Source organism: Cyprinodon tularosa, unplaced genomic scaffold (assembly GCF_016077235.1).
Source record: "Cyprinodon tularosa strain WSP-4 unplaced genomic scaffold, ASM1607723v1 ctg71, whole genome shotgun sequence".
In the NCBI taxonomy this organism is placed as follows: Eukaryota; Metazoa; Chordata; class Actinopteri; order Cyprinodontiformes; family Cyprinodontidae; genus Cyprinodon; species Cyprinodon tularosa.
The window spans coordinates 2,175,433-2,202,457 of record NW_024039463.1 but is presented as its reverse complement, the minus strand read 5'-3'; the positions used below and the strand labels follow the sequence as shown (position 1 = coordinate 2,202,457).

Genomic DNA, 27,025 nt, shown 5'->3' with positions numbered 1-27,025 from the left:
TTTAACTGCAAATACAATTTTGTGTATATATTTTTAATCAATGGATTTTTAATGTTCATACGTAAATATGAAGACTTTAACATGTGTTGACATGTTTCAAACGACTGAAACTGCTAAACTGTCACCTGAGAGAGTGGAAATATATAAAACATGATTCAATTTAAATTTGACATTATTTTATAAGGAATATAAGGACATTTTACTCTGCAAAACTTCCTCAAACCACCATATTTGTTATGTCAGTGGAGACTGTGTTCGCCGCAGCTCTAATTTCTGTATTATAAATCAACTGGTGCAGGTTTTTAAAGGCCAATGCTGATCAGTCAAACTGATCTCTACGATATCTGATATCTACTGCCATTTATTGGGGGGACAGATTTAGCTTTTTTTTCCTCAATTTCCTTTTTTTTTTTGGTTGGAAGAAGGGTCTTTATAGCATTACAGTTATCATCTTCACACATGTAACATTCAGTTGTCCTTTTTCCATTTCTGTTTTCTTCTTGAATGTAAAGCACACAAGATAAACCTAAGAAAAGAGGTTAAAAAAGAAGAAAGCAAACTAAAAACAAAAAACAACCCAAGAACTTACACCTGAAACATTTCACCTACAATCAGTTATTCAATCCTAATGGAAAGACGTGACATAATTCACAGGAGCATCTTACTGTCGAAATCATACAAACTTGGGGAGTAACATGCTTATCTTATTGAGTGAGTAAAAAAAAAACTACCTCACTCGTCCAAAAACAACTAAAATGACACCTGCAATTATTGGAAATCGATCGAGGACAGAGACCAGGCAGCCATGCCTAAATCTTCTCTGTAGTGAGAAAGAATCTGGAAACCATGAAATCAAAACATCAGCTTGTAAATGGGCCGATCACTTCCCAGAGTAATATAAACATTAATAATTGTAATTTCAATCCCCTCTATTTTGTATTTATATATTAATAAACATTCCCTTATGTTTTTCTCTGAAAATATGATAAGGGAAAACACAGTTTTCTGTTTTTGAAACTAAAATGGCCAGCCCTCTTTTTTACAGCCTTTTTTAAAGGATAAGGAAATATGCACTTGAAACGGCTTCTCTTTAATTTTGCATGTTCAGATTGACTCAGATGTGTTCTTAGAGAGGAAAAATCTGGGCCTTCTCCCTTTTTTACTTAGTCATAATGTTGCTAATTTCTTAGGGTTTATTATCTCATTATTATTAAAAAACATATAATTTCTAGAGGAATTTCTGGTACAACAAATACAAACTTTTTCTTTCACATGCAATCTGCATGTGCAGTATGAAGAACAATACAACTAAACTAAAAACAACGTCTAGACCAATGCTGATACAAGAAAAAACACAAATAGTGGTCAACATATAATCCAACCAATGGGTTTATCTCGCCAGTGTAGTTATCTTGAACAGTTAAGGTGATAGTTTCTAAGATTAACTTAATCTTTTTAGAAAAAAAAAAGAAAAAAAATTTAATTCTGGAGAAACATAACATAAACAAGGATATAAAAAACTTTGTTTTTATGTGGGACTAGAGTTGATGCTTTACTTTGTTTTGTGATTTCGTCTGCAGTTTCATTACTTTCTCTTCCAGCGGTCTAACACTTCCACTTCCATCTGACGTAGCTGCACACATACAGACACACATTCACGCTCTAATGACTACCCTGTGTCAGTTTGTGGACCAGAAAGCTTCACCTGGAGCACAATTTGCAATGATTGCTCACCATGAAAATCACTAGGTGAGATAAACACCATCCTTAGCGTTGTGGCTGCCAACTAGCACTAATTACATCATTTACCCTGCGAAGATAAAACCCAGCTTAGATTTCTGGCATTCTCCTGAAAGAAAGGGTAAACATCCTGATTGGTTTCTGCTTCGTTTCCCTCGTTTTGGGTGCAGAACAAACTCCTGATGTACCAATTTGAATGAAATGTTTTTCATCATTATTTATAAGATAGTAATATCAGTTTAAATCAAAATCAGAAATTAGCTTTGTGTCCCTTTTTTTTAAGGTGTAACCTGGCCCCAGTGGAGGAGTATTCTCAGGACGTGGGCCTTCGGACTAATCTGGTGACCATGAACCCCTCTGTGGTGCAGCGGGCCTTCCAGGACCTGATCAGCGAAGAATGGAAGGATCGCTTCCTGCAACGTCTTCGTGACCTCAGCGGCAGTGTGCTGTGGATCCCAGCCTTCATGGCCAAGGGTGGGGAGGAGCGCGTGGAGTGGGCCCTCCGACTGATCCTGGTGCACACTGTTGACGTGCGCACAGCCTTCCCATCGCTGCGCCTTCTCCATGCCGTCAGAGGGTAAGATGAGATGCAGGCACAGCTGCTGCGCCTCATGGAAACACCTGTGAGCTGCACAGCCAACGCGAACGCTAATCTGCAGGCCCAGGTGGCTATTTTTAAACGCAGCCTTACAGCTCCTCATCAGAGACACTCAGCGAGTGGGCTGTCTCTTTGTTATCATGTCTAGTTATATTTGTTTCCCATAACATAAGTCTTTTTTTGCTGCTGTCTGTTTTTGGCTCAAATACATCATCTGATATTTGATGCATTATGCTCCTTTTCAGTATTGTTGAACAAATAGATTTCCTCTCTTATAGTGGGTGTCAGTCAGCAGGAGAACAAACTTTCTTTTGAGATCTATTTCTGTACCATACATCATAACTTAACTTGCAGAGCCTTACAATATATTCACTCAACTCTTTCTACATTTTCTCATGTGTTAACTAGAGCTGAAAAATTTATGGGATTAATCATGATTAATCAATTATTGAAATAATCGCCAACTAATTTAGTAATTGATTAATCATTAACTGGAGTATAGAGACTCTACAGCATGCCTTTAGCTGACAAAGCAACCCACGTAGAGCCGTAATTATATGAAAATTGTAAAAAAAGAATATATATATATATATGTATAAACATTTTGTGTTTAAGATAGAAAAAAAAAAAATTTCATCTGTTGATGTGCTCTATCCAGAACTCCTCAAGTGGAAAACCTGCTTAAATGAGTAAAAATCATCTTTAAGGAACCTTTGGCTATCTGATTATAATCACTTAATCAAAAAAAATAATGGACAGATTAATTGACTTGCAAAATAATCTTTAGTTGCAGCCCTACTTACAACCTGGCACCTCCATATATTTAATTGGAATTTTATTTAACAGACTAAAACATAGTAGTGCATTATTTTAAGCTGGGAGGTAAATAATTCATGTTTGTCATTTTTTAAAGAGATTTGAATCTAAAAAGCTCAGCATAAATATGTATTCAACCTCCTTTCCTCTAATACCCTGTCCAAAAAAATCCACTTTCACTTTTTGTCTATTTGTGCTTTCCTAACTATAGCTGTTAAGCTCTGTGGGTGATTGATGTTTAGAGTTATCATTTTAGGTTTCTGATTTATTGCTTTGGGATCTTTGTTCTGTTCTGATGTTATGTTGATTTCCTCCTGGTTTATTCCTGTCTGCCCAGTTAATGCAATCTGGCATTAGCCAGATTGGTACATGCAGTTCAATTAGAATTTTACATCTGGAAAGCCTCCTGTAGAAAGTGTTTGCAGAAGGGAGGGACACCCAGTTTCGTCGAGCTGATTGGGTTCATGCCTCCCACGTTGGGGTTTTAGCCAATCACAGCAGCAGTAGCAACTTGATTTGTCCACAACTAGTAGATTTAACTGGTAAATCAAATTCTTTCCAAATCTATTGGGGTAATGTGCAAACATCTTCCCATCCACAAAGGCAAAAATCAAGTCCATTTGCTTATTGTTCGAAAAGAAATGGAGGGAATTCCAGTTCAAACCAGTGCATCCATCTTTGTTTTGCCTCAGCCTTCCGCCTCTGTTTGATGGGTTGCCATCATACACGTCACTGCATCTGGTTTGAAACATTCCTGTATAGAGGCAAAGATATTTGCTGGCTTCTGGCAAGATGCATTTTTGGGAGTTTGTGAATCCAAAAATCTTGTGAAAATTAATCTTTCTTGAAAGGTGACAGTTAATGGGCCATACACCCAGCCCCACTACTTCCTGAACTTCAGCCGGCTCCTTTGTTCCCTGTAATTCATTGCTGGACAGACTGGTTAATCCAGGTGTGTCTGGCCAATGATTTTATAGTTACTGAGGTCACACACACCTGGATTAATCTTTCCAGTGAACTAAAATACAGGAAACAAATGCCTACATGATTTCAGATGTGTCTCTGTACATAACAATCAGATCAAATGATTGCATTCTCTACTCAACAGGCTAGAAGTGCTGGAGAGGTCTTTCAGTCACCCAGTTATTGAAGTCAGTGTGTATTTAAGTCAACTTCAGTGTTGTGTAGAGAAGCACCAAAAACATGCAGGGCAATGGGTGTTGAAAAGCAGGGTACAAGACCTATGCTTTATGTGACACATAAAAATGTATAAACCTTCTAACAAATATTTTATTTTATTTTATTTGCTATTCCTTTTCAGAAGGGTGTAATTTGAAAAGCAGCATCCACAAGGGAGACTTCCTCTACTAGCCATCACAGTGTTCTTACTGCCGACCCCCCTGAAAAAGTGAAGTAACAGGAGTGAGGGTCTGCATTTTTGACACATTCAGTTCAGGCCGAAGTGTTTGCTCCCTGACTGTGTGCCCATTTTCACTCAGCATCTTTTGGATCGTTATTGTAGTTTGTCTGTATTTCTGTGCAGACACCCAGCTTTATGATCACAGCTGGAGTGGCTAACTCCAAGAATGTGGCTACTAGTTGACAGGACTCTTGAGTTTTGGGCAGCTGCCTGCAGGCTCGCTCTGTTGGGCGGTCGTACTTCTGGGGTTGGGTCCCGGCCCTGGATCATTGAAGAGAATGAGTTTCTAGTATTGGCCTGACTGTAGCACAGGTGAAAAACTTACCAAGGCTGTAGGACCCATAAAGAGTATACAATTAAAAAAATTGTCTCTGTTAGAAATTATACACATACACAGAAGCGCGCTTAATGATACACAAAGAATCCAAATTACTGAAGGTCATTCAAACCGATTACATCAATTTTGTGAGGTTAATTAAGTGTTTAGAAGCCTAGCTTGCAATATCCTTTTTGTAGGGCATAGACATCCTGATACATGTAGACAACGGAATCTCTACATGGTATGCTTTAGATTTGAAGAAAAATAAGCAATTAAAATGAAAACAAAAAGTATTTAATACATTTTTAGCATTAATGTGTTGGATTCAGTGACACCTTGTGGCCAACCTACAGATAGCAGCTAACTGGACGTCCCTCCAATCTACAATGCTTTTACAGGTGCTGGTCATAAAATTAGAATATCATGAAAAAGTAGATTGATTTCAGTAATTCCATTTAAAAAGTGAAACTTGTATATTATATTCATACATTACATACAAACTCATATATTTCAGATGTTTATTTTGTTTAATTTTGATGATTACAAATGACAACAAATGAAAATCTCAAATTCATCATATCAGAAAATTAGAATATTGTGAAAAGGTTCAAAATTGATGGCCCCTGGTGCCACACTCTAATCAGCTAATTAACTCAAACCACCTGCAAAAGCCTTTAAATGGTCTTTCAGTCTAGTTCTATAGGCTACACAATCATGGGGAAGACTGCTGACTTGACAGTTGTCCAAAAGACGACCATCGACAGCTTGCACAAGGAGGGCAAGACACAAAAGGTCATCGCTAAAGAGGCTGGCTGTTCACAGAGCTCAGTGTCCAAGCACATTAATAGAGAGGCGAAGGGAAGGAAAAGATGTGGTCGAAAAAAGTGTACAAGCAAGAGAGATAACCGCACCCTGGAGAGGATTGTGAAACAAAACCCATTCAAAAATGTGGGGGAGATTCACAAAGAGTGGACTGCAGCTGGAGTGAGTGCTTCAAGAACCACCACACACAGACGTATGAAAGACATGGGTTTCTGCTGTCGCATTCCTTGTGTCAAGCCACTCTTGAACCACAGACAGCGTCAGAAGCGTCTTGCCTGGGCTAAAGAGAAACAGGACTGGACTGCTGGTGAGTGGTCCAAAGTCATGTTCTCTGATGAAAGTAAATTTTGCATTTCCTTTGGAAATCAAGGTCCCAGAGTCTGGAGGAAAAGAAGAGAGGCACTTCATCCACGTTGCTTGAAGTCCAGTGTAAAGTTTCCACAGTCAGTGATGGTTTGGGGTGCCATGTCATCTGCTGGTGTTGGTCCATTGTGTTTTCTGAGGTCCAGGGTCAACGCAGCCACATACCAGGAAGTTTTAGAGCACTTCATGCTTCCTGCAGCTGACCAACTTTTTGGAGATGCAGATTTCATTTTCCAACAGGACTTGGCACCTGCACACAGTGCCAAAGCTACCAGTACCTGGTTGAAGGACCATGGTATCCCTGTTCTTAATTGGCCAGCAAACTCTCCTGACCTTAACCCCATAGAAAATCTATGGGGTATTGTGAAGAAGAAGATGCAATACACCAGACCCAACAATTCAGAAGAGCTAAAAGCCACTATTAGAGCAACCTGGGCTATCATAACACCTGAGCAGTGCCACAGACTGATCGACTCCATGCCACGCCGCATTGCTGCAGTAATACAGGCCAAAGGAGGCCCAACTAAATACTGAGTGCTGTACATGCTCATACTTTTCATGTTCATACTTTTCAGTTGGCCAACATTTCTATAAATCCTTTGTTTTTATTGGTCTTCAGTAATATTCTAATTTTCTGATATGATGAATTTGAGATTTTCATTTGTTGTCATTTGTAATCATCAAAATTAAACAAAATAAACATCTGAAATATATGAGTTTGTATGTAATGTATGAATATAATATACAAGTTTCACTTTTTAAATGGAATTACTGAAATCAATCTATTTTTTCATGATATTCTAATTTTATGACCAGCACCTGTATTTTCTTAATATTCTCGAAAAATCTCCTCAAAAGGCTGAACATGGTTTCTCAAATGAACAGATTTAACAGAAAAATGTTCAAAAATCTCTTTTAAGACATAGAAGTTTGTTAAATATAATTTATGTCAAATTTAAGGGAAATGTTTTTATATTTGCACTTTAAAAACGATCTAGAAATGAGTAAACATTTCTTAAATTAAATGTATATACCTTTAATTTGATTAGGTGAATGAGATAGTTTGCCACGGAATGAGTAAATTTACCCTTAAAATAAGATAATTAGATAGTATGCACTTAAAATGAGACAATGCAATTGTGTTTTCTTATTTTAAGTGTAAATTGTCTTGTTCTTTTGACAAAATGTCTCCTTTACCTCCTCAATCCAAGAACAAATGCACTTATCTAGATTTTGATTTTTTTCCAGTGTGCACCTTCCTACTTGAGCCTAGTCTTAGAAGATTTATTCCAGGTTGGTCAAAAGGAAAGAATACATTTCTACCTCACTGTCTAAAACTTGTGGCAAGTCTGATGTGTCATAAACTGAGGCACAGCCAGTTATTTCCACTTAGGTAAACACTCAGATGTTCTGACTTGATGAAAAAAAAACAGCAGGATTCACTGGGTCCTGTCGTCATAGGGAGATTGCCAGGCAACTGGAAAAAGATGCAGGAGGAAAGCTTTTGTCAAATAGACCTCATGTTGTCTGTCCAGTTCACAGCAAGCAACACACAGTCAGTTTCACACATTTATGTTTTATTAGGTTGCAGCTGAAATCTGTTTTTGAGCTTTATGTTTGTGTGCATGTATTATTTTCCTAAATAAAAGCTTTAACTCTTCTAACATTATTCATAGATTAGTGTTTCCCCGTTAACAGGAGCTTGAAGGAAAACTGAAAATAAAATCAATCTTTTTTTTAAATGGCCTTATTGTATAATAATTTCATCCCTAACGATCTTTTGTCTGTTGATCTTTTTTTAGACCTGGTTCCTGTGGATCTGTAAAATCCATCCTCCAGTACTTTCAGGCTTCAAAAATCCTTCTCAGCAGTTTTTGTTGCTGCTCTCAGCTCTTTTATTCTGCAAAACTCTGCTCTAAATTATTTCAGACATGTTAAAAGCTTTGCAAGTCTGCTGCTTGGTGAGCAAATGTTTGCATTTGGGCTGCTCAAATTAACTCTGTGTATTGCATTAGGATAAAATAACACAAGCCAGTCTTTCTGCCCACTGCACTGACTGTTCAACATTTTGTTGCAAACTTTATTCTCTTTAAAGCTCAGAAAAAAAATAAAGGTCTTTAATACATTTTGAAATTTAGCCCTATTTCCTTATTCCACCATCACCTGCTAAGTGGTCCACACTGGTCTTAGTCAGTATAAATTTAGCCGGTACTGGAGACCTTTAAATGCTGGGCTATTCCTAAGGGGGGACAGTATATAATGAATGCTCTATTTTATACCGGTTTCACCCTTCAGGCTAGTGGGTTAAAAGCGGAGCAGGGGTCTGTTTCATGAAGCAGGTTTACCGAAAACTCAAAGTTGTTAAACCTGAAAACAGGGAAACTCTGACTTATCCAGTTCACAGAGAGAGTTTCCTCAACCTCTGTTCCAGTCGTCATCGTAACATTCTCCTCAGAGATAACCTGGTGGGTAGCAGGTTTTGTTCATTAAACTCAGTGTCTTCTATCTCCGCTCTCCTTACAGCCAATGACGCTGTTTCATTTCCTGATTACATCTTATTTTTGTTGTAATTTTGTGCATAAAAAAAAAATATATATATATATATATATATATAATTCATTAGGTCCGTTAGACACATTAGGTTTTAAAAACAAGCATTGCATTGTCTGTTTGATGAGGATCTTTTTAAAGAATGATCTGCACTTTTTCACAGAGAATTAAATATTTATAGGGAGAGGGTTCTACAACTTAGTTAACAGGGCATGAGATCACTTGTTTTTGGTTTGTTTAATATGGGCGCGATGCAGATCATTTCATTTTCATTTAGTTATATTTACAGTAAGTAAAGAACCACTGAAATTATTTTCAGATTACACGTAAATAGATTAATTAATTTCACAGGGGGAAAGGAATTACTATAAGGTTAGGATTCCGATTCACTCGATGATAATAACCTAATGAGCCTACTGGCACAATTTGAAGCCTTTCTATGGGACTGATTGCCGCTTATAACGGCCATTTATCGGGATGATAACATCCGATGCGTGGCTGCAAACAACCATTTTACTTTGTAAAAGAAGCCTGAAGGAGGAAGACATGAGGTGATCCACAGGTTCTATATATTAGAACGTTTTTAGGCTTCATTTTCACCTGCTGCCAGAAGATTTCACCTAAATAAATATATTGATCTACTAACATTCAAGAAAAAATCCTGTAATATTTTCAAGGTCACAACAGCTGTAGCAAGCTGTTTGATATGTACTAGTTTTACTGAATATGTATTCGTCATATCTGGAAAAAAAACATTCTTTATTTGTTTAATTGAAGATTAAACAGAAGGTAGGCTGTGTAGGAAGATCATGTGTTTCCTGCACACATGTACCTACGCTGTGGCCACAAATTGGGAACGAATGTGTATTTGTTGTGCACGCTTTATCCCTTTATTTCCCTATGTCTATTCCCAGGCTCTTTATTCCCGGGCTCTGTAGATGAGTGGCATACAAACCTTTTTGAAGTCTGGCACAAAATCTTCTTGTTAGTCACGAATTGGTAAAAAAGAAAAAAAACTTGTTTTTACCACCTTTTGACAACATGTATCATATTTGATCCATGGGTTTTAGAGTCCTCTACATCATCGTGATGTTCTTGAAAAAACAGACTTGTACAGATGGAAACACTTAGTTAACATTTATATTTAGTGAACATTTAGATTTATAAGTCCGTATTTTTTTTTTTGTCAAAGTATTAATTTGTCATAATGCCCAATAACAGTCACAGTCTAGTTTTACATTTTTTTTTATTGTTTAAACTCAAGGGCTTAATCTGGAACACAAAAAGTTTTATTGTGACATTTTGATATTTAGCCGCCCAAATGTAAACTATGCACACAATATTCATAAGATAAAGGGTCACTGTTCTTTAAAGATGCTTGTTTTCTGTAGCTTAGTTTAAAACAAAGTGTACCAAAGTCCACAAATGAATATGTTACTCAGTGTTTGTAAAATCCTGACCTACCGAAATCTATATTTTTATATATTTATTTTTATATATTTATATTTTTATGACTGTAAAGATCTAATCGCAGAAGCTTGAACAACATCAATTATTATATTTTGGTTTCATCAGAGTCTTTAATCGTTTGAATATACCTTTATTAGGACAATGTTTCTGTTAGATTGCATCAGGACAAACCTGGTTGAAAGAAAAATTGTCCTAAAAGACCATAAGTTGGAACAGCTTAACCTTGCATCTTCACATTGATCTTCATCCACATTTAGCAGGGCGTAAAATAACCAAAATGTAAAACTATGTTAGTTTGGGGTGTTTTTGTTAACTCTCATATGCAGATAAGAGCTGCTGTGCACAGTTTGAATGAAATCATCCCCTTTGCTTCATTTAATCAACTAACAGCAGCCATATGCTTATGTTAACAGGTACTGGCTCACTAACAACGTCCACATCAAGCGTCCCACCACTGGACTACTCATGTATACGATGGCTACTCGCTTCTGTGAGGAGATCCACCTCTACGGCTTCTGGCCATTCCCCCTGGACCCACAAGGCAGGCCAGTAAAATACCACTACTACGACACTCTGAAGTACGAATACACGTCCAGCTCGAGTCCTCACACCATGCCACTGGAGTTCAGGACCTTGAGCACTTTGCACAGGCAGGGGGCGCTCCGGCTCCACACTGGAAGCTGCGAACTGGACCGAGAAACACAGAAAGATCTCGGCTGAAACTATGGTCCTCTCTGTTGGTACAAAATGTTAATCTTGTAACTGCTTTATCTGATAAAGCTTGAAGGAGGAATTGAATGGAAACACTGTCAATTACAGCCTTTTATATTGTCTCATTACATGTGTTTTTACCTTTGATGAGATTTCTATGGCAACCGATAGCTCTGAAGGGTTCATTTGTGAGCTTCCGTAAAGAGAGCAGATGGTGTGTGTTTTATACCTGAGGCTACAGGTTGGGAGAAGAACTGAGCATGAATGTAATCCGGCTGTTTCAAAGAAAAGATCACTTTAATGCCAATATAAAGTCAATTGTTTTTATTATAGCACAGCAGGAACTTGTGCATAGAGGAAAAATCTATCACCTCTACCCTGCGGTGCTGAATTTATTCAGTGCTATTTGTAAAGTAAGCAATTTAGAGAGAAGGTTAAATGAGAACAAGAGACATAATAGAATGATTAGAGACCAATAAGCAGTTTAGGATCTGCTGGGGCTCAATTCTAATCCCAATGCTGGCCTTTCTGCTCCTGTTATTCCTCAGCAGGCCACAGGGTGGAAGCACTGATCAACCAGGTAGAATAATGTATTAATGTTCTGTGTTTTATTCTGAAAGAGATCAAATGATCTTATCCTTCTTCTCTTTGAAAAAAAAAAGTTTCTTGTCTTTTCCTAACTTTATATAAAGCACCTTAAAATTCTAGTCATGCATTTGATAGGTTTCTCCTGACAACCAAGCCACTGAATTGCAGCTTGCTATGTTATTTGCATCTCCGGTGGGTATAAAGGAACAGTGCGCCAGCTGTTCACATATAAAAGTTTGCTCAGTCAACAATAAATGTTTCACTCTGAAAATGTGAGTAATGGGAGGTCAAAAAATTGTTTCTTGTTAGGAAGGAGATTTTAGCATTTTTAAACTGAATGTATCATCGACTTTACTACAGTAAAAGAGTCGCCAGAATGTACTTTAAATTCCTTTTAGCTGAAAAAGTTTTAGTTCAAAAACCTTTAAAGATGGTAAAACTTTTTGATCTTTGGGAAATGCTTTTCTAGGTGTGATTTTTTTTTTCCTTCTCTAGGGATTTGTAATGAATAACAAGCCAGTATTTATAGAGGTTGATAGTGGTATTAATATATTTAATTGTAGCTAACACTTTTTGGTGCCTATGATCAAAAAAGCCAATGTTTTACAAGGACCACGTACAGTTTTGTAAATATAAAGTTTCAGGACCAAAAAAAAGGTCTTACATTTTGCTCAAAAGGTGACAGAGACTTGCCATTGTTGTGAATGTCAGATTGTTATAGATTTTGGGTTATTTTTATAGTTTATTTGAAAAGCTCTTTTTTAGGGAGTGATTATCATCATGCAACCGTGATGATTACAAAAATACAACAATTTTTATAATAGCCCATGTGGGGAATGACCAATCAAGAAGCTCCTGTTGGACCTTTTTAAGAATATTTATGTTTTTTTTTATTTGAATTTGCAAGTGTTACCACTGCCATGCTTGGAAGATGTTTTTTTGATGACTGTTCTTTGGAAGAAAGTTTTAAATCTGAGCTGAAGGACGTCCATGTTGCCCCATTAGGCTATGATGAAGTAAAACTTGCTGTGGAAAGAGGCTTTTTCCTTTGTGGGTCTCAGGTTGTTCTTATCAATGTTTTTTTTTTTTATCTAAGGGTGAGAGTTTGGAATTAATGACTAAAAAAATTGGACAACTTCTGGCTGTTTTAACAACGCAATGATCCAAAACACACATCAAAATAGATTTTTGCATGTCCCCATTTGTCCCTCATTGAAAAATACTTAAACTATAGCCTTAAAACATCATTACCAACCATATTAATGAGAACTAACCCTGCAAAGAACGCGTTGAAAAATCAGCCAGAAGCTTTATGGTGCAACTTAACTAGGGACATTTATTTCAAATATATTTGAACCAGAATGAAAATTGTTCACTCAGACAACAGCAAATACTTGTTTAAATGTCCTTTTTTTTATTAAAGGGAATCCAACAGAACTTGATTATATTATGTTGAATAAAATGGTTTAACCCACAAAAAGAGCTTTTCAAATAAATGATTCAAAGTCCAGGATTAATACCGTTAAAAGGAAAAACAGCATGTTGATGCATATGTCCTCATATTTCTAAATACCGGTAGTAGTAAATAAACCATGTTCACATTAAAGTGCTAAAAAGATGTGCAAAAATGTTCAACTCTAGGGCTGACATGTTTTAAGTCATTAAGTATTGACTTGAAGGCCAAAACACTTTGTGGCTTAAAATGTTTATACTTTCTTGAAGTTTTGCTGGAGTTAAAGGTTTTTAGCAGCTGTTTTTGTATTCTAGATATGCATCTTTTTTTTTTATTTCGCTGTAATTGAAAATGCTCCTGTTAACAAGAATAAGCAGAAAAATCTGAAGTATTCCAAGACCTTCTCTGCTGCACAACAAGATAAGTCTCATGCGCTCGCAGCCATGTGATTTTCCTCCGTAAAAATGCTGTTTTCTGGGAGTTTTTGAAAAGATGTGACTTCTGGTTTGCATGTTGGCCTTTATTACCCCGCCCAATTAAGTTAAGAATAGACATGAAAGTTGCAGCAGAGACGTCAGCAAACCAGAGCAATGAAAGGCTTATTTGTGAGATGCTGTCTGAGATGTGTAAATATAGAAACATTCGGTGGCCAATGATGTTAGGGTTAATTAACCCAGAATCTGGAATTTGCAGCAGTTTGGAACGCTTTCTAACATGTCGCTCCCTCTCAGACAGGGATAAGGGGATTCTGTTCTGATGTTTTTTTGTTTTTTTCCATCATGTACAGAATCTGTCATTTTTTTACTGTTGTCTTAACCTGTGTAGCATTTGTAACCTGTGTGGTATGGCTAATGGATGCTTGAACAGCTCGGTTGTGACGGTGTGAATGTAACACAGAAGACCAAGACCGGGAAATATTCCAGGCTTTTCCCTTTAAAGATTCCACGCTTTAAAAAGATGCGGTTTTCCAGTAGTGTTGTAAAGACATGGAAACTGAAGAAAAGACCGCTTTACACGACACATCTGGGTCGAACTTGTTTTCCAGAAACACTTAAAACTGTTTTAACTGCTTTATTTAAATGTCTTCACAGCCACAACTGATTTGTTTAAACAAGAGCAACTCTGTGTAGCAGATGACTCAAACCAATAAAAGTCTATTATAAGCATCTCTACATGATGACGATTTTTCCACAATTTTATTTGTTTAAAAAAAACAACAAAAAAAGGGAATACATGACAACTGCAACGGTACAAGCCTGAGAGGAATTTAGCTGGTCAGCAGGTTTCTGGTCATGAAGCCAAAAAATATAATTCAAAAATATCCCAACATGAGGAATGGTCAAACACATTAATGGTGCTAAAGAAATAATGTACAGTTTGTGAAAGGTAGATTAAAGAAGACACTCAATTCTGCACACATTTTTGGTCCTAAACAAATCAAAAAACATTCAGTCCACTAAATATATGAATTTTCGTAAAAAAAAGAAAAACAATGATCTAAAGAGCTGGCACAGAACTGTGTGGGGCCAAAAGCAGAATTTGATTAGGGACCAAATTCCAGAAAAGAAACTGGAATTCAACACAGAAAAGGAATTTGCCACAGGATGTTATCTGTTTAGTGGTTTATTTCTCTTTCTAAAAACATTTAGAAAAACTGAAATACAAAAAAAACCAAAACAAGGGCAGATAGCAGCTTCAGTTGGTTTATCTACGAGATTTAACTGTAAAAACAGAACATGAAATAGATACGAAACCACCTCTTTCCATTTAACTTAGATTAAAGCTTCACATTACAAAGTGTTTTTAAAGAAATTATCAGGTGTCCAGTTGTGTCCTTTATGATTTTATTAAACAATTAAAAGTAAACAGAATTTTATGTTTTTTTAAATGACAGAAGACGATTGTCACGTATAGAGTGGCACATAAAAGTTAGTGTTTATATTTTAGTATATCTGTAAATCTTCCCAGCATTTAAGATATGTATTTAGATCCAACATATAGATTTAAGATTTGTATTTATTAGTTGTAAAATTTAGATACAAGATATAGATTTACCCATAAATGTAACAGTTATATATATAGATATCAGCTCTAGAAATACATTTTATTAATATAGATTTAATATTTACCCATAAAATTTATATTTATATGTTGTGTTTGCAAATAAATGTCTTTTCAAATTCCTTTTCAGAAGGTTTTACAATGTGGGCATCACATTTTTTTGTGTATGCATTGAATATCTCAAGGTGTACCATACCAGGCATAAATGATTGCTGAGTGATTCCCCAAACATGTAATGTATTACAGGCCTTCTTGACACTGTTAATTCCATATTGTTCATGTTAATTAGAACATGAAAATGGTAAATTAATCTTATTAAGTGCCAATGTCTAAAATCCAATGTCTTTAAGCAAGAGATATTCTAAGCACCTCATCCTGACATAGATATCTCCATAGTATCTGCACTCGGATCTCAACAAGTTTGTCCAGAAAAGGTGACGCCATTTTCAACACTTCCTTGTGCAGTTCTCAGCTTAAAAAGTAGGAAATATTGCATAGAGTTTGTCCAAACTGAACTGGGTTGTTTCATAGAGTCGTCAAAATTGTACCCAGGCAAATGGCTTCCTAGCTTCCTGCAACAGAAAAGCCAGGGTACGCAGGATTTGACCTCTAACCCTGGTTTGTAAAATGGGGCATTGGTGAAAATAGTTGCTAGTCGACACAAAGTTATTTAAGGTTATCCAAGAAACATTTCCTAATTAAATGAGTGGGGAAACTGGACTATAAGTAATCAGATAGACATGAACTTAGGTTCTCAAATCTGTCAAGTCACATGTCCGCTATAATGCTTAGCAATGCCAGCTTATTGGCTTCGTTGTGCACCTCGTGATTTCACCAACATGAATGTATACAAAACAGAATTAGCTGCAGCTTTTTAACGTCCGAAATTCTATAGGGGAGTGTTTTTATTCTCAGTGCACATTTTTGTTGTAGTTTCAGAAAAAAAAAGATGTGTTTTTATTTGTTTTAGTGAATTAATAAGATATAACAAAACTAAAGGCTCTTCTGTGAGAAAATATGCTGCAACAGCTAAAGACAGATTTCTATAAAGGCTCTTAACAGTTGGACTTGACTCTAGAAAATACCTTTTTTTATGTACACAAGAGAGATCAAATTTCAGGACCCTAACTGAGAGGTGTTTAAATTGTTTTGACTCTGTAACACTGGCAACATGTTGTCATGGTGTTATTTTAATCACTGAACCTGCAGCTCCAGCAGATCAGTCCTAGTTAAACAGCTTCAATGACGGCAGACAGCATTCACATTCTCAGCAAACACACTTTAACAGACATCCTGAGGGTATTCTAAAGTCCAGCTTGAAAACACTGACTAAGATCAGCTCGATAGCAGCAAACCAAAACTGAATCTGAAATTAAAAAAAAAACAAAAAACTAACAGTATATATTCACAATCAGATGGTTAGTGGGTAAAACATAAATATAATAGTGGAGCTCACAAGTTCAATTTGAGGTTTGTAGAAACCAACATTTTGTGCTTCTTATCTTTTTAAAACCCTCACTGGCAGGAAATAAATTTGTTTCCTTTAACCTCCAGCTTAGATCATAATACATCAGTTCAGGGTTGAACAAGATCCAAATATTAAGGTCATAATGAAGAGGACAGTTTTTTAGAAAGGATAACTCCAAACCATTTCAAGTTTGATGGAGGAGTTCCATCCATATGATGTCGTATTTAAGAAACACTGAGCAAGTTATCTAGATAGCATGATGAAACAATCCTTGCATAACAGCAGACAATGACATCTGTTCATTTGCAACGCAGGTAAAACACAAGCTGCAGAAGTTGTTGGCATGACGACACTTTGATGGCAAAATCACTGACGTTGGGTTGAGGTGGAAAAAACTGTTAGAAAGACAACAGTTGTCCCAAGTTGGATTCACCTGCAATCAAAAGGAGAAAAGCTTGTTAGTCTTAGAGGTTTGCTTTGTCGTAACGCATAAAGAAAGTAGAAGGAAGTAAGTTCCCATCTGATTTGGAAGTCAGGAATGTCAGGTAAACAGGACGTCATGTCTTCCCCTCAGGAAGTGCTTTGGTGTGCGCGAGAGTTAAGGAACAATCGACATAAGGAAGGGTGAAACCTAAAATCAACATTGTAGCTGTGCTAACGCTTTAAAGGAAACATGTTTCTTTGATTGCATGTTCAAAAAGCTGACTTTTATGGTTCTCATGGGTTACAGTAATTTTCTGAACCCCCTTTGTGTCGTTAAAAGTTTTTACACAGTAGAAACAGGAGGAGGTCGAGCTGCTTTAGTATGTCAGGAATCTTATCTGCAAAGTTTTACAGACAAAGTACGAGCTGCTTTACATGCAAACAAATTCAGCTTTATGTCCACAGTGATAACACAAGCAGAAAGAGGCAATGAGTACATGCAAAACTAATACAGTAGAAATTTAATCTGGGGTTGTCTTTAAGTTTACTTTTTGGGAGGAGCACAGGAATCTCTCTTCATAGCCTTTACAGCTCTGCTGCTTTTCACTCCTTTAGTTCCACCACCAGCAATTCTTTTATTAAATAAACCAGTTTGCTTTTATCAAAGTTAGACAGTGCGGTTAAAAGCTGAAGACTGTCTCTGGTTAGTTTTTTAATAACCAGCATGCTGCAACAACATCCTGCATGTGTTTGGTCCTCTGAAAGAAACAGACCTGTATTTGACATCAAACAGAGTGGAGTCATCCTCGTCGTCGTTCTCCTCGTTCAGAGGAGCCATCTCCACCCGCTCTGCCGGCGTGGTAATTATGTCGTATTTTCGTGTTTTCCTGATTTTTCGGCCAGATCTACAGAAAGAAAACAGAAGAGAAGAACTGAAGTGCTGTGGTCGCTCTGAGTGACTAAACCCGGCGGTTCTAGACAGGGGCCTACGGGGGCCAGTGCCCCTGTAGATCATGTCCTGGCCCCTGTTATGGCCCCTCTACTGAGGAAATAATACTCAAAGAAATTCTAATGATGATATGCGTTGGAACAAACACAGTTACTCAGTCTTTTTTCTTTACAAATTCTGTTTAATTCTGTTTAACTAAATATTTAAAAACAATAAGGTGATAGCTTCAGTGGTATTGAGAAAGATCCCAGTTTTCATCTGCTAAATGTTTTTTTTTTAAACAAATAAAAAAAATACTCAATTTTTTTAGGCCGGATTTATCAGTTTTTCTTGAGTTTTAATTCAGATTTAATAGAAAACTGTAATTTTATCTTGAATTAAGTCAAAAATATGGATATATATAAATATGGATATTGACCTAATAAGATACTGAATTTTAATTAAACCTAATTGAATAAAAATTTCACTTCATGCAGCTATATTAAAATATTTGAATCCCTTTCCTGTTTTTTGTTTCATACTTTTCTGTACCCCCATTAAAACACGCTGGCCCCCTCCTGGCCCCCTGGTACATTTGGTCTAAAACCACTACAGGCTAAACCAGACAGCATATTGTTATTATTTTTCTTACTTATAGAAAAACAGCTAAAAAGGCTTTAGGTGATTATTTTACCAACGTAAGACCAATAAGTCTTTCAGCATTTTTTAGGAATCTTAGCCTTTTAAGGCCCGCTAAGATAGTTAATAGTTACAGTTTGTAAACATTTCTATTTTTCTGGAGTAACACAATGTTGCTCCTCCCTGATCTGCAGCTGGGCACTGCTGGTCAGCTGGCTGAAAGAAGTCTACAAAACATTTCCCTCATTCACATAGTAACATATAATTGGCTTTTTTGAAAGGTTTCAGGAATGAAGGACACTGAATTTATGGGGTGGAACTGGAAGGAGATTTATATCAGAACTCTTATCAAGGTTTGTTTTGTTATTTTTCTAACACAATGATGCGACTAAAGACCCATTTTTTTAATTTGAACTCATATAAATGATTTAATCTTTGCCATTCTTTTCATACAGCTGTGTAGCTGTTTGTAGTGTTTATTATTTTATATAAATTCACAGACATTTTTGTTCTGTTAAGCATTTAGATTTAAGAACTTTCTTTATGCATTTTAGCATTTAATTTTTGTTTATTTCATCAGTTCCTCGTCTTCTATTCTATAGTTACTCAGATTGTATTCAATATGTTCTGTTTTCTTAGTTTGATCACTTTTATTGTCTTTTATTTATAACCACACAGCTTTATTATTTTTTTACTGTACAGAACCTTAACAAATAGTAATATTAAAACAGGTTACTTTGTTTACTTAAATTACAAAGTTTGTCTTCTTTTTCATATTTCAGAATAATTTTTATTCTAATATGATGAGAAGTTTAAATAATAATTTAAGAACAAATGTAATCCCAATGGCTGCTAAATTACCAAATATGTTTGCAGAAGCTGCATAAATTTAGTGAAATTGATTTAACAAACTAAATCTCAAGCTTAACATGAAAAATAAATGTAGATTATATATCAGAGCATCATATCAAACAGCCACATTAATAGTATTTAAATAAAGCTGTTCACTATAACCCACCTGATCACTTTGATCACCAGGCATGTGATGAGGACAGCTGTCAGCACACAGATCAAAATAACGACGTTTTTTAGAGTTGGCAGGTAAGTCATCAAAGGTGACATCGGGGATCCCAAAGCATCTTCCGTGGCGTTTTTACTCGTCTGTCCTTCATGGATGATGGAGGTGGATGTTGAGTTTAAATGTGTCGCAGTTGAAGGAGTCAGCGGTTCGCCGCTGATGCGCCAGAGAACAGTTACACCTAAAGCCAGACTGAGCGTCAGCGACATGCTGCCGAAATGGTGACTGTTTATAAAGAAGTGACAGACTTCAATAGTTCCTCCCAGGCAGCAGCTGCAACATTATCCACTCAGTAAATTGCTCTATTTACACCACAAGGCGCAAAGGGAGACGCAAGGATCCATATTTGCGCACATCCAGGGTTCTCCTATAGTGGTAAACTGCAGCAGCTGCCAGAAGGTGTCCTCCTGTAGGTGAGTCAGAGCAAATCCTTTCTGGAACTGCGTGAGGAGATGAGGGGATTATCCGCCTCCGGAAGAGCTCTGCGGTCTGGCCCTCTGCTCCCGAGCAGGGGCTGGTGCTGCCTTCAGGTCGGTCACGTACATCCTAGCTTCCTCTGAGCTGCTGCCACCATGAGCTGTTACTTTTTTTTTTTCTGCAAAGCCATAAATCCTAATGTCAGTGATGAAATTCTATATTTACTAAGTTATCTATTCAATTATTTTAATAAAAATGGATGACAGTTGTTTATATGCTGATGAAGATTTCAGTCATCCAGGTCAACAATCCACTGGACTTGGTTTCCAAGGTTTTAAGACGTTCACTTCCCCTCCGGTGATACTTTATTTACGTGAAATATCTCAGGATGCAAACACATATACATATATATGTATATATATTTAGATGTATTTGTGTGTGTTTTTGCATCTTGAGATACTTCACAATAAAGTGTGAAAACTATTAGCAGGCTGCCTGCAGCCAGCTGATTGGTATTAGAAGGCAGGATGGTAATCTGGCTGAACTGACTGCAATGATTAAGTTTTCAGGTGGACTTTCTCACTTAAAAACATATTAAAACTACTTTATTCCCACTGATCACAGCAAATATAGCTGCAAGGCAAAGAAAAGAAAGAATAGAGTAGCTCCACCCAGCAGCAGACGCGATTTTGCTGCCCCAGCTGCGTCCGGTGTGAACGTAGCATAACTGGTACAAGCAACAAAAATGAAGCAGCAGACGCGTGAACGTAGCATTACTTTGAACGGCCGCTTCACACCGATGTCGAGCGGCTGAAGTTCCTTTGTCAGACCTCCCGGAATAACAGCAAGCACAGCGTTCATTTGTTTCACCATGTTTTTCACATCGGCTGTGAGATGGGCCCGCATGGAGTAACAGATTAACAGCGATGGTGATGTGTGGAAAAAAACCACCTGGTCTCCGTTCTGCATAAAGCACATACCTGTTCTATTATACACAATCCACGCCCACAATGCCCCTTTAACGTTTTCATGGTGGTCTCATACACGTCCGCAGTAACAACACACATAGGGCGCGCCGCACATTTTGAGGTAAAAAAAAGGCGTTTATATGCTCCTTATAGTCGTGAAAATACGATATACCCGGTATATATATATATATCTATATATGTATATGTATATATATATATATATATATATATATATATATATATATATATATATATATATATATATATATATATATACACTCACCGGCCACTTTATTAGGTACACCTGTCCAACTGCTCGTTAACACTTAATTTCTAAGCAGCCAATCACATGGCTGCAACTCAGTGCATTTAGGCATGTAGACATGGTCAAGACAATCTCCTGCAGTTCAAACCGAGCATCAGTATGAGGAAGAAAGGTGATTTGAGTGACTTTGAACGTGGCATGATTGTTGGTGCCATTAGGGCTGGTCTGAGTATTTCAGAAACTGCTGATCTACTGGGATTTTCACGCACAACCATCTCTAGGGTTTACAGAGAATTGTCCGAAAAAGAAAAAACATCCAGTGAGCGGCAGTTCTGTGGGCGGAAATGCCTTGTTGATGCCAGAGGTCAGAGGAGAATGGCCAGACTGGTTCTAGCTGATAGAAGGGCAACAGTGACTCAAATAACCACCCGTTACAACCAAGGTGGGCAGAAGAGCATCTCTGAACGCACAGTACGTCGAACTTTGAGGCAGATGGGCTACAGCAGCAGAAGACCACACCGGGTGCCACTCCTTTCAGCTAAGAACAGGAAACTGAGGCTACATTTGCACAAGCTCATCGAAATTGGACAATAGAAGATTGGAAAAACGTTGCCTGGTCTGATGAGTCTTGATTTCTGCTGCGACATTCGGATGGTAGGGTCAGAATTTGGCGTCTACAACATGAAAGCATGGATCCATCCTGCCTTGTATCAACGGTTCAGGCTGGTGGTGGTGGTGTCATGGTGTGGGGAATATTTTCTTGGCTCTCTTTGGGCCCCTTGGTACTAATTGAGCATCGTTGCAACGCCACAGCCTACCTGAGTATTGTTGCTGACCATGTCCATCCCTTTATGACCACAATGTACCCAACTTCTGATGGCTACTTTCAGCAGGATAATGCGCCATGTCATAAAGCTGGAATCATCTCAGACTGGTTTCTTGAACATGACAATGAGTTCACTGTACTCAAATGGCCTCCACAGTCACCACATCTCAATCCAATAGAGCATCTTTGGGATGTGGTGGAACGGGAGATTTGCATCATGGATGTGCAGCCGACAAATCTGCGGCAACTGTGTGATGCCATCATGTCAATATGGACCAAACTCCCTGAGGAATGCTTCCAGCACCTTGTTGAATCTATGCCACCAAGAATTGAGGCAGTTCTGAAGGCAAAAGTGGGTCCAACGCGTTACTAGCATGGGGTAAGTAATAAAGTGGCCGGTGAGTGTATATACGGTGTACATATATATATATATATATATATATATATATATATATATATATTTTTTTTTTTTTTTTTTTTTTTTTTTTTTTTTTTTCTTTTTTTTTTTTACCTTTAAACTGTGAGAGGGACAAGTCTGGGGCAGCAATCATGCCTCAAAACAGACAAATACACGCCATTCATCAGGAAACCGAACAAACTTATTGCAAAATCTCTTTTTTTTCTGCAAAGCCATAGCTCTGTTGAACCGTCCATTCCACCTGCTCTTAGCAGCAATGATTTTATGGGATTCTTTATAAATAAGATTGATCTTATTAAAAATAAGATCATAAGCACTCCTCTATCCGCGATTGTACCTGAGGTAGTCATGGAATCTGAACCGGGTTTAGACTGCTTTGATCCAGTTGAACTCTCTGAATTAGCAAAATTATTGTTTTCATCTAAGCCTTCAACTTGTATGTTAGATCCAGTTCCAACCAGGTTATTTAAGGAGGTATTCCCTTTGATCTCCTCCTCCATTTTAGATGTGATTAATCTATCTCTGTTACAGGGATATGTACCTAAAGCTTTTAAGGTTGCTGTAATTAAACCTCTGCTTAAGAAACCGTCTCTTGACCCAGATGACTTGGTCAATTATAGACCTATATCCAATCTTCCTTTCTTATCCAAAATTCTTGAGAAAGTAGTTGCCAAACAAGTTTGCGATCACTTCCACCATAATGAACTTTTTGAAGAGTTTCAGTCTGGCTTTAGAGCTCATCATAGCACTGAAACAGCTCTGGTGAAAGTCACTAATGATATTCTCATGGCCTCAGATAATGGACTTGTATCTGTGCTCGTCCTGTTGGATCTTAGTGCTGCATTTGATACAGTTGACCATAATATTCTTTTAGAAAGACTTGAATATTTTGTTGGAATTAAAGGAACAGCACTAGACTGGTTTAAATCTTATCTATCTGATCGAATTCAGTTTGTTCATGTTAATGATAGATCTTCAACACGCTCAAAGGTTACCTGTGGAGTACCACAGGGATCAGTGCTAGGACCAATTCTCTTTACTTTATACATGCTCCCAATTGGTAGAATTATTAGACAGCATGGGATTAATTTCCACTGTTATGCTGATGATACCCAGCTTTATCTGTCTATAAATCCAGATGAAGCTAACCCATTACATAGATTACAGGCATGTCTTGAAGACATAAAAACCTGGATGACTCTTAACTTTCTGCTTCTGAATGCAGACAAAACAGAAGTTATAGTCTTTGGACCAGAGTCTCTGAAAAAGAAACTGATTGGCCAGTCGCTTCATTTGGATGGGATTAAACTGATTTCAGATAATAAAGTAAAAAATCTTGGTGTTATTTTTGATCAGGACCTGTCATTTAAATCCCATATCAAAGAGGTTTCTAGAATTTCCTTCTTTCATCTGAGGAACATTGCAAAAATTAGAAATCTCCTGTCCAGGGGTGATGCTGAGAAACTAGTCCATGCATTTGTTACTTCAAGGCTGGACTATTGTAATTCTTTACTATCAGGAAGTCCACAAACTGTAGTTAAAAGCCTTCAGCTGATCCAAAATGCTGCAGCCAGAGTTCTAATGAAAATTAAAAAGAGAGATCATATCTCGCCTATCCTGGCTTCTCTTCATTGGCTTCCTGTTAAATCCAGAATAGAATTTAAAATCCTCCTTCTCACATATAAAGCCTTAAATGGCCAAGCTCCATCTTATATCAGAGATCTGATTGTTCCTTATGTTCCTAACAGAGCACTTCGCTCTCAATCTGCAGGTTTACTAGTGGTTCCTAGAATTTCTAAAAGTAGAATGGGAGGCAGATCTTTTAGTTATCAGGCTCCTCTCCTGTGGAACCAACTACCAGTTTTAGTCCGTGAGGCAGACACCCTGTCTACTTTTAAGACTAGGCTTAAAACTTTCCTTTTTGATAAAGCTTATAGTTAGGGTGGCTCAGGTTATCCTGAGCTATCTCTATAGTTATGCTGCTATAGGCTTAGACTTTTGGAGGACATAGGGACCCCCATTTCATCATTCTGCTTCATTCAATCTCTATTCTCCTATTCTGCAGAATCTTAGTTCAATCTCTAACGTTCTGCTCTCTCTGCTTTTCCTCAGAGTAGCTTTGCCTCGTCTGTTCCTGTTTGGCTGTGACATCATCCTGGAAAGAAACATCAGCTGTGCTGCTTCTATCAACACCCTTGTTTATAGATGTTGGAGATCGGCCTGTTTTCCAGTGTGGTCCTGTTTCTCTGACCGTGACTGAGTGGATGTGCTCTCTTCGTCCTCTGGCATGGGAGCTGCCTTGGAGCTCGTCTGCCTGGCTGTGTGTTTCCTAGACGGGGCCGCCTTTTACAGCTGCTTTTTGTATCTCTGCTTCTGTCTCCTTGAACCCCAGTCGGCCTCGGCAGATGGCCGCTCACACTGAGCCTGGTTCTGCTGGAGGTTTCTTCCTGTTAAAAGGGAGTTTTTCCTCTCCACTGTCGCTACAAGCATGCTTAGTGTGGGGGATTGTATTTGAGTCAATGAGTCAATGCAATCAACTGGTTTTCCTTAGATAGAAAACTTTGTATCAATTTGACTGTATGATCTGGTTGAACTGTAAAGTGCCTTGAGATGACATGTGTTGTGAATTTGGCGCTATATAAATAAACTGAATTGAATTGAATTGAATTGAAAAATTGAATTGAATTGAAAGAAAAAAACATATATTTATATTTACATATATTTTGGCTATGTACCTGTTTCAAAAGAAGGACCTCATCCTTTTGTGAAAACTGCTTCCCAAAGGATTTCTATAGTGATCTTAGACTTCGGTCTTCCACTAGGATCCAAATAAAGGGATTTCTTTAATTTTAACTTTGTAAGAGTGGAAGCACAGACACAAAAATGTTTATAAAACATGTTGCTATTGTCTTTATGGAGTTTAGATAGTTGAAATATTCCCAATTGGGTTTTTTCCTTGTTGTGCTATTTTCTGCTATAACAGATGTGGGTATAGGTCATTTTATTTTATTTATATATCTATTACATGAATAATGTTTTGAACTGCTGTCATATTTATGTATTACTATATTAAAAACTCCATCATTTTTAACTCTCCCCTCTTTCAAGCTTTATTTAGATTTCAGCAAACACATCTTGCAGGGCTTTGGGACTATATTTTTGTGTAGCCCACATGTCTGTAAATGTTAGAATTAGCTAAACAATTGTGAACCACCTGCAGATAAGAACCTGTCACATCATCTAAAGTAGGCTGTAATAGTACAGAACAAATAAATATTTATTTGGCACCCATGATGTTACAGTTGATTAAAAATTAACAGAGCTATTACTGTAGCATAAACCTTTAAATTGAAAAAAAAAAAAAAAAGATGACTAGCCTTGATTTTTAATGTTCAAAATCACATCAATTACTTTTCTGTTATGTAACATGTTTTAAAAGTGAAGCATTCAGAAATTTCCATTTTCTTAAAGTGCAGCAGTGGTCAAATGTAAACATTGTGGGGGAAAAAACATTTACAAAAAACACATTGATATGGTCAGTTTGATGCAGAGTCTGTGTTTTTAAAATTCAGCTGCCTGATGGTGGTGGGGGAGAAGCTGTTTCAAAATCTGCTGGAGCTGCATTGGATGCTACGAAGCCTCTTCCCAGAGGGCAGCAGGGAGAATAGTCCATGATGGGGGTGTGAGGGGTCAATGATAACGTTACGGCTCGAGATACGCAGAGCTTGGATGGAATGTCTTTTATGGAGAGGAGTCCTTGGCCATTTTGTTTTACACAACCTCACTAGACTGTCCAGAGTTCAATGCAATCCTTATGTCATCTGCCTTTAAGCCCACCACTGATTTATAACAACATTTCTATATATAAAAGAAATTAGAGTTTTTGTGTGGAGAGACATTTCTTTGTAGTTTTTGTCATTTTTTGAAATGCTGATTATTGATCAGTAGGTAATGCTTACCAAATTTCTATATTTCTGGTAAAGTTTGTGAGATTTTCATTCAAAATCTTGAGCTACATTAAACAGTTTGTGTTGCTATGCATCGTCCCACAGCATCACAGGTCCTTCACCATGCTAAAATGTATGCTTTTTTCTCCTGCGACACAGTCTCCTTTATAAGAGAGGCCAATTACATAATGTATAAACAAAAACAATAATAATACAATCAAGAGAACAATATAATAATGACAAAAAACAGTAATAATTCAATCTGCTCAGTACTTATTCATTTAATATTTATAAATACAATACAACAGAAGAGGATTCACTGAAAAAAAGAAAAATCGAATCCAGACCTACCGTATGCATGGATCCATTTTATTAAACTTTTTGAGGTTGCTTTTCCACATATTTGTTCTCAGTATTGTTAGCAAACAAAGGACACAGCATCCAAACAGCTTCTCAGAAAACCTGTTATGCTGCTCTAGTTTGGTTTTGCTTTTTATTTTCACTTCTACTCTCATTATGTGTGTAAGATATATTTGACATCAACCAGTAAAAAATTAAGGTTGCAGAAATAAAACAGTCCTATGTGTGTCCTATGTTTAAAGAAACAGAAAGTTTTGGGTTAGCAATAATAGATAGCAATTTTATATCAACAGAAAGAAGCAGGTACTGTGGGCCTAACATTAATTGCAAATCGGATGCATGTGGGATGTGTTTCCCCACTCAAAAAAACATTAAAG

The 27,025-nt window shown here is 37.2% G+C and overlaps 2 protein-coding genes across 2 annotated transcripts in view; one reads left to right on the top strand and one right to left on the bottom strand.

Moving 5' to 3' along the window:
* Window positions 1–14,022, top strand: part of st8sia2 (ST8 alpha-N-acetyl-neuraminide alpha-2,8-sialyltransferase 2) — a 31,926-nt gene extending 17,904 nt beyond the window's left edge. The window contains exons 5-6 of the mRNA XM_038268789.1: window positions 2,024–2,317; window positions 10,512–14,022. Of these exons, the coding sequence (XP_038124717.1) occupies window positions 2,024–2,317; window positions 10,512–10,818 (601 nt within the window). The 3' untranslated portion in view covers window positions 10,819–14,022. The remainder of the gene's footprint in view (window positions 1–2,023; window positions 2,318–10,511) is intronic.
* A 2,663-nt stretch (window positions 14,023–16,685) lies between these two features.
* fam174b (family with sequence similarity 174 member B) lies at window positions 16,686–19,958 on the bottom strand. Its single transcript, XM_038268716.1, has 3 exons — window positions 19,388–19,958; window positions 17,576–17,707; window positions 16,686–16,812 (listed from the first exon to the last, which is right to left on the bottom strand). Exons 1-3 carry the CDS (start codon window positions 19,654–19,656, stop codon window positions 16,809–16,811), a joined length of 405 nt encoding a protein of 134 aa, XP_038124644.1. The 5' UTR covers window positions 19,657–19,958; the 3' UTR covers window positions 16,686–16,808.
* Between the last annotated feature and the right edge of the window lie 7,067 nt (window positions 19,959–27,025).

What these genes read in the sequence shown, in the direction of transcription:
- fam174b (XM_038268716.1), bottom strand. Translation starts at nt 19,656, where the DNA reads ATGTCGCTGACGCTCAGTCTGGCTTTAGGTGTAACTGTTCTCTGGCGC. An exon ending in CTGGTGATCAAAGTGATCAG is followed by an intron (nt 17,708 to 19,387) that starts GTGGGTTATAGT and finishes TTCTTTCTGTAG; the next exon opens with ATCTGGCCGAAAAATCAGGA.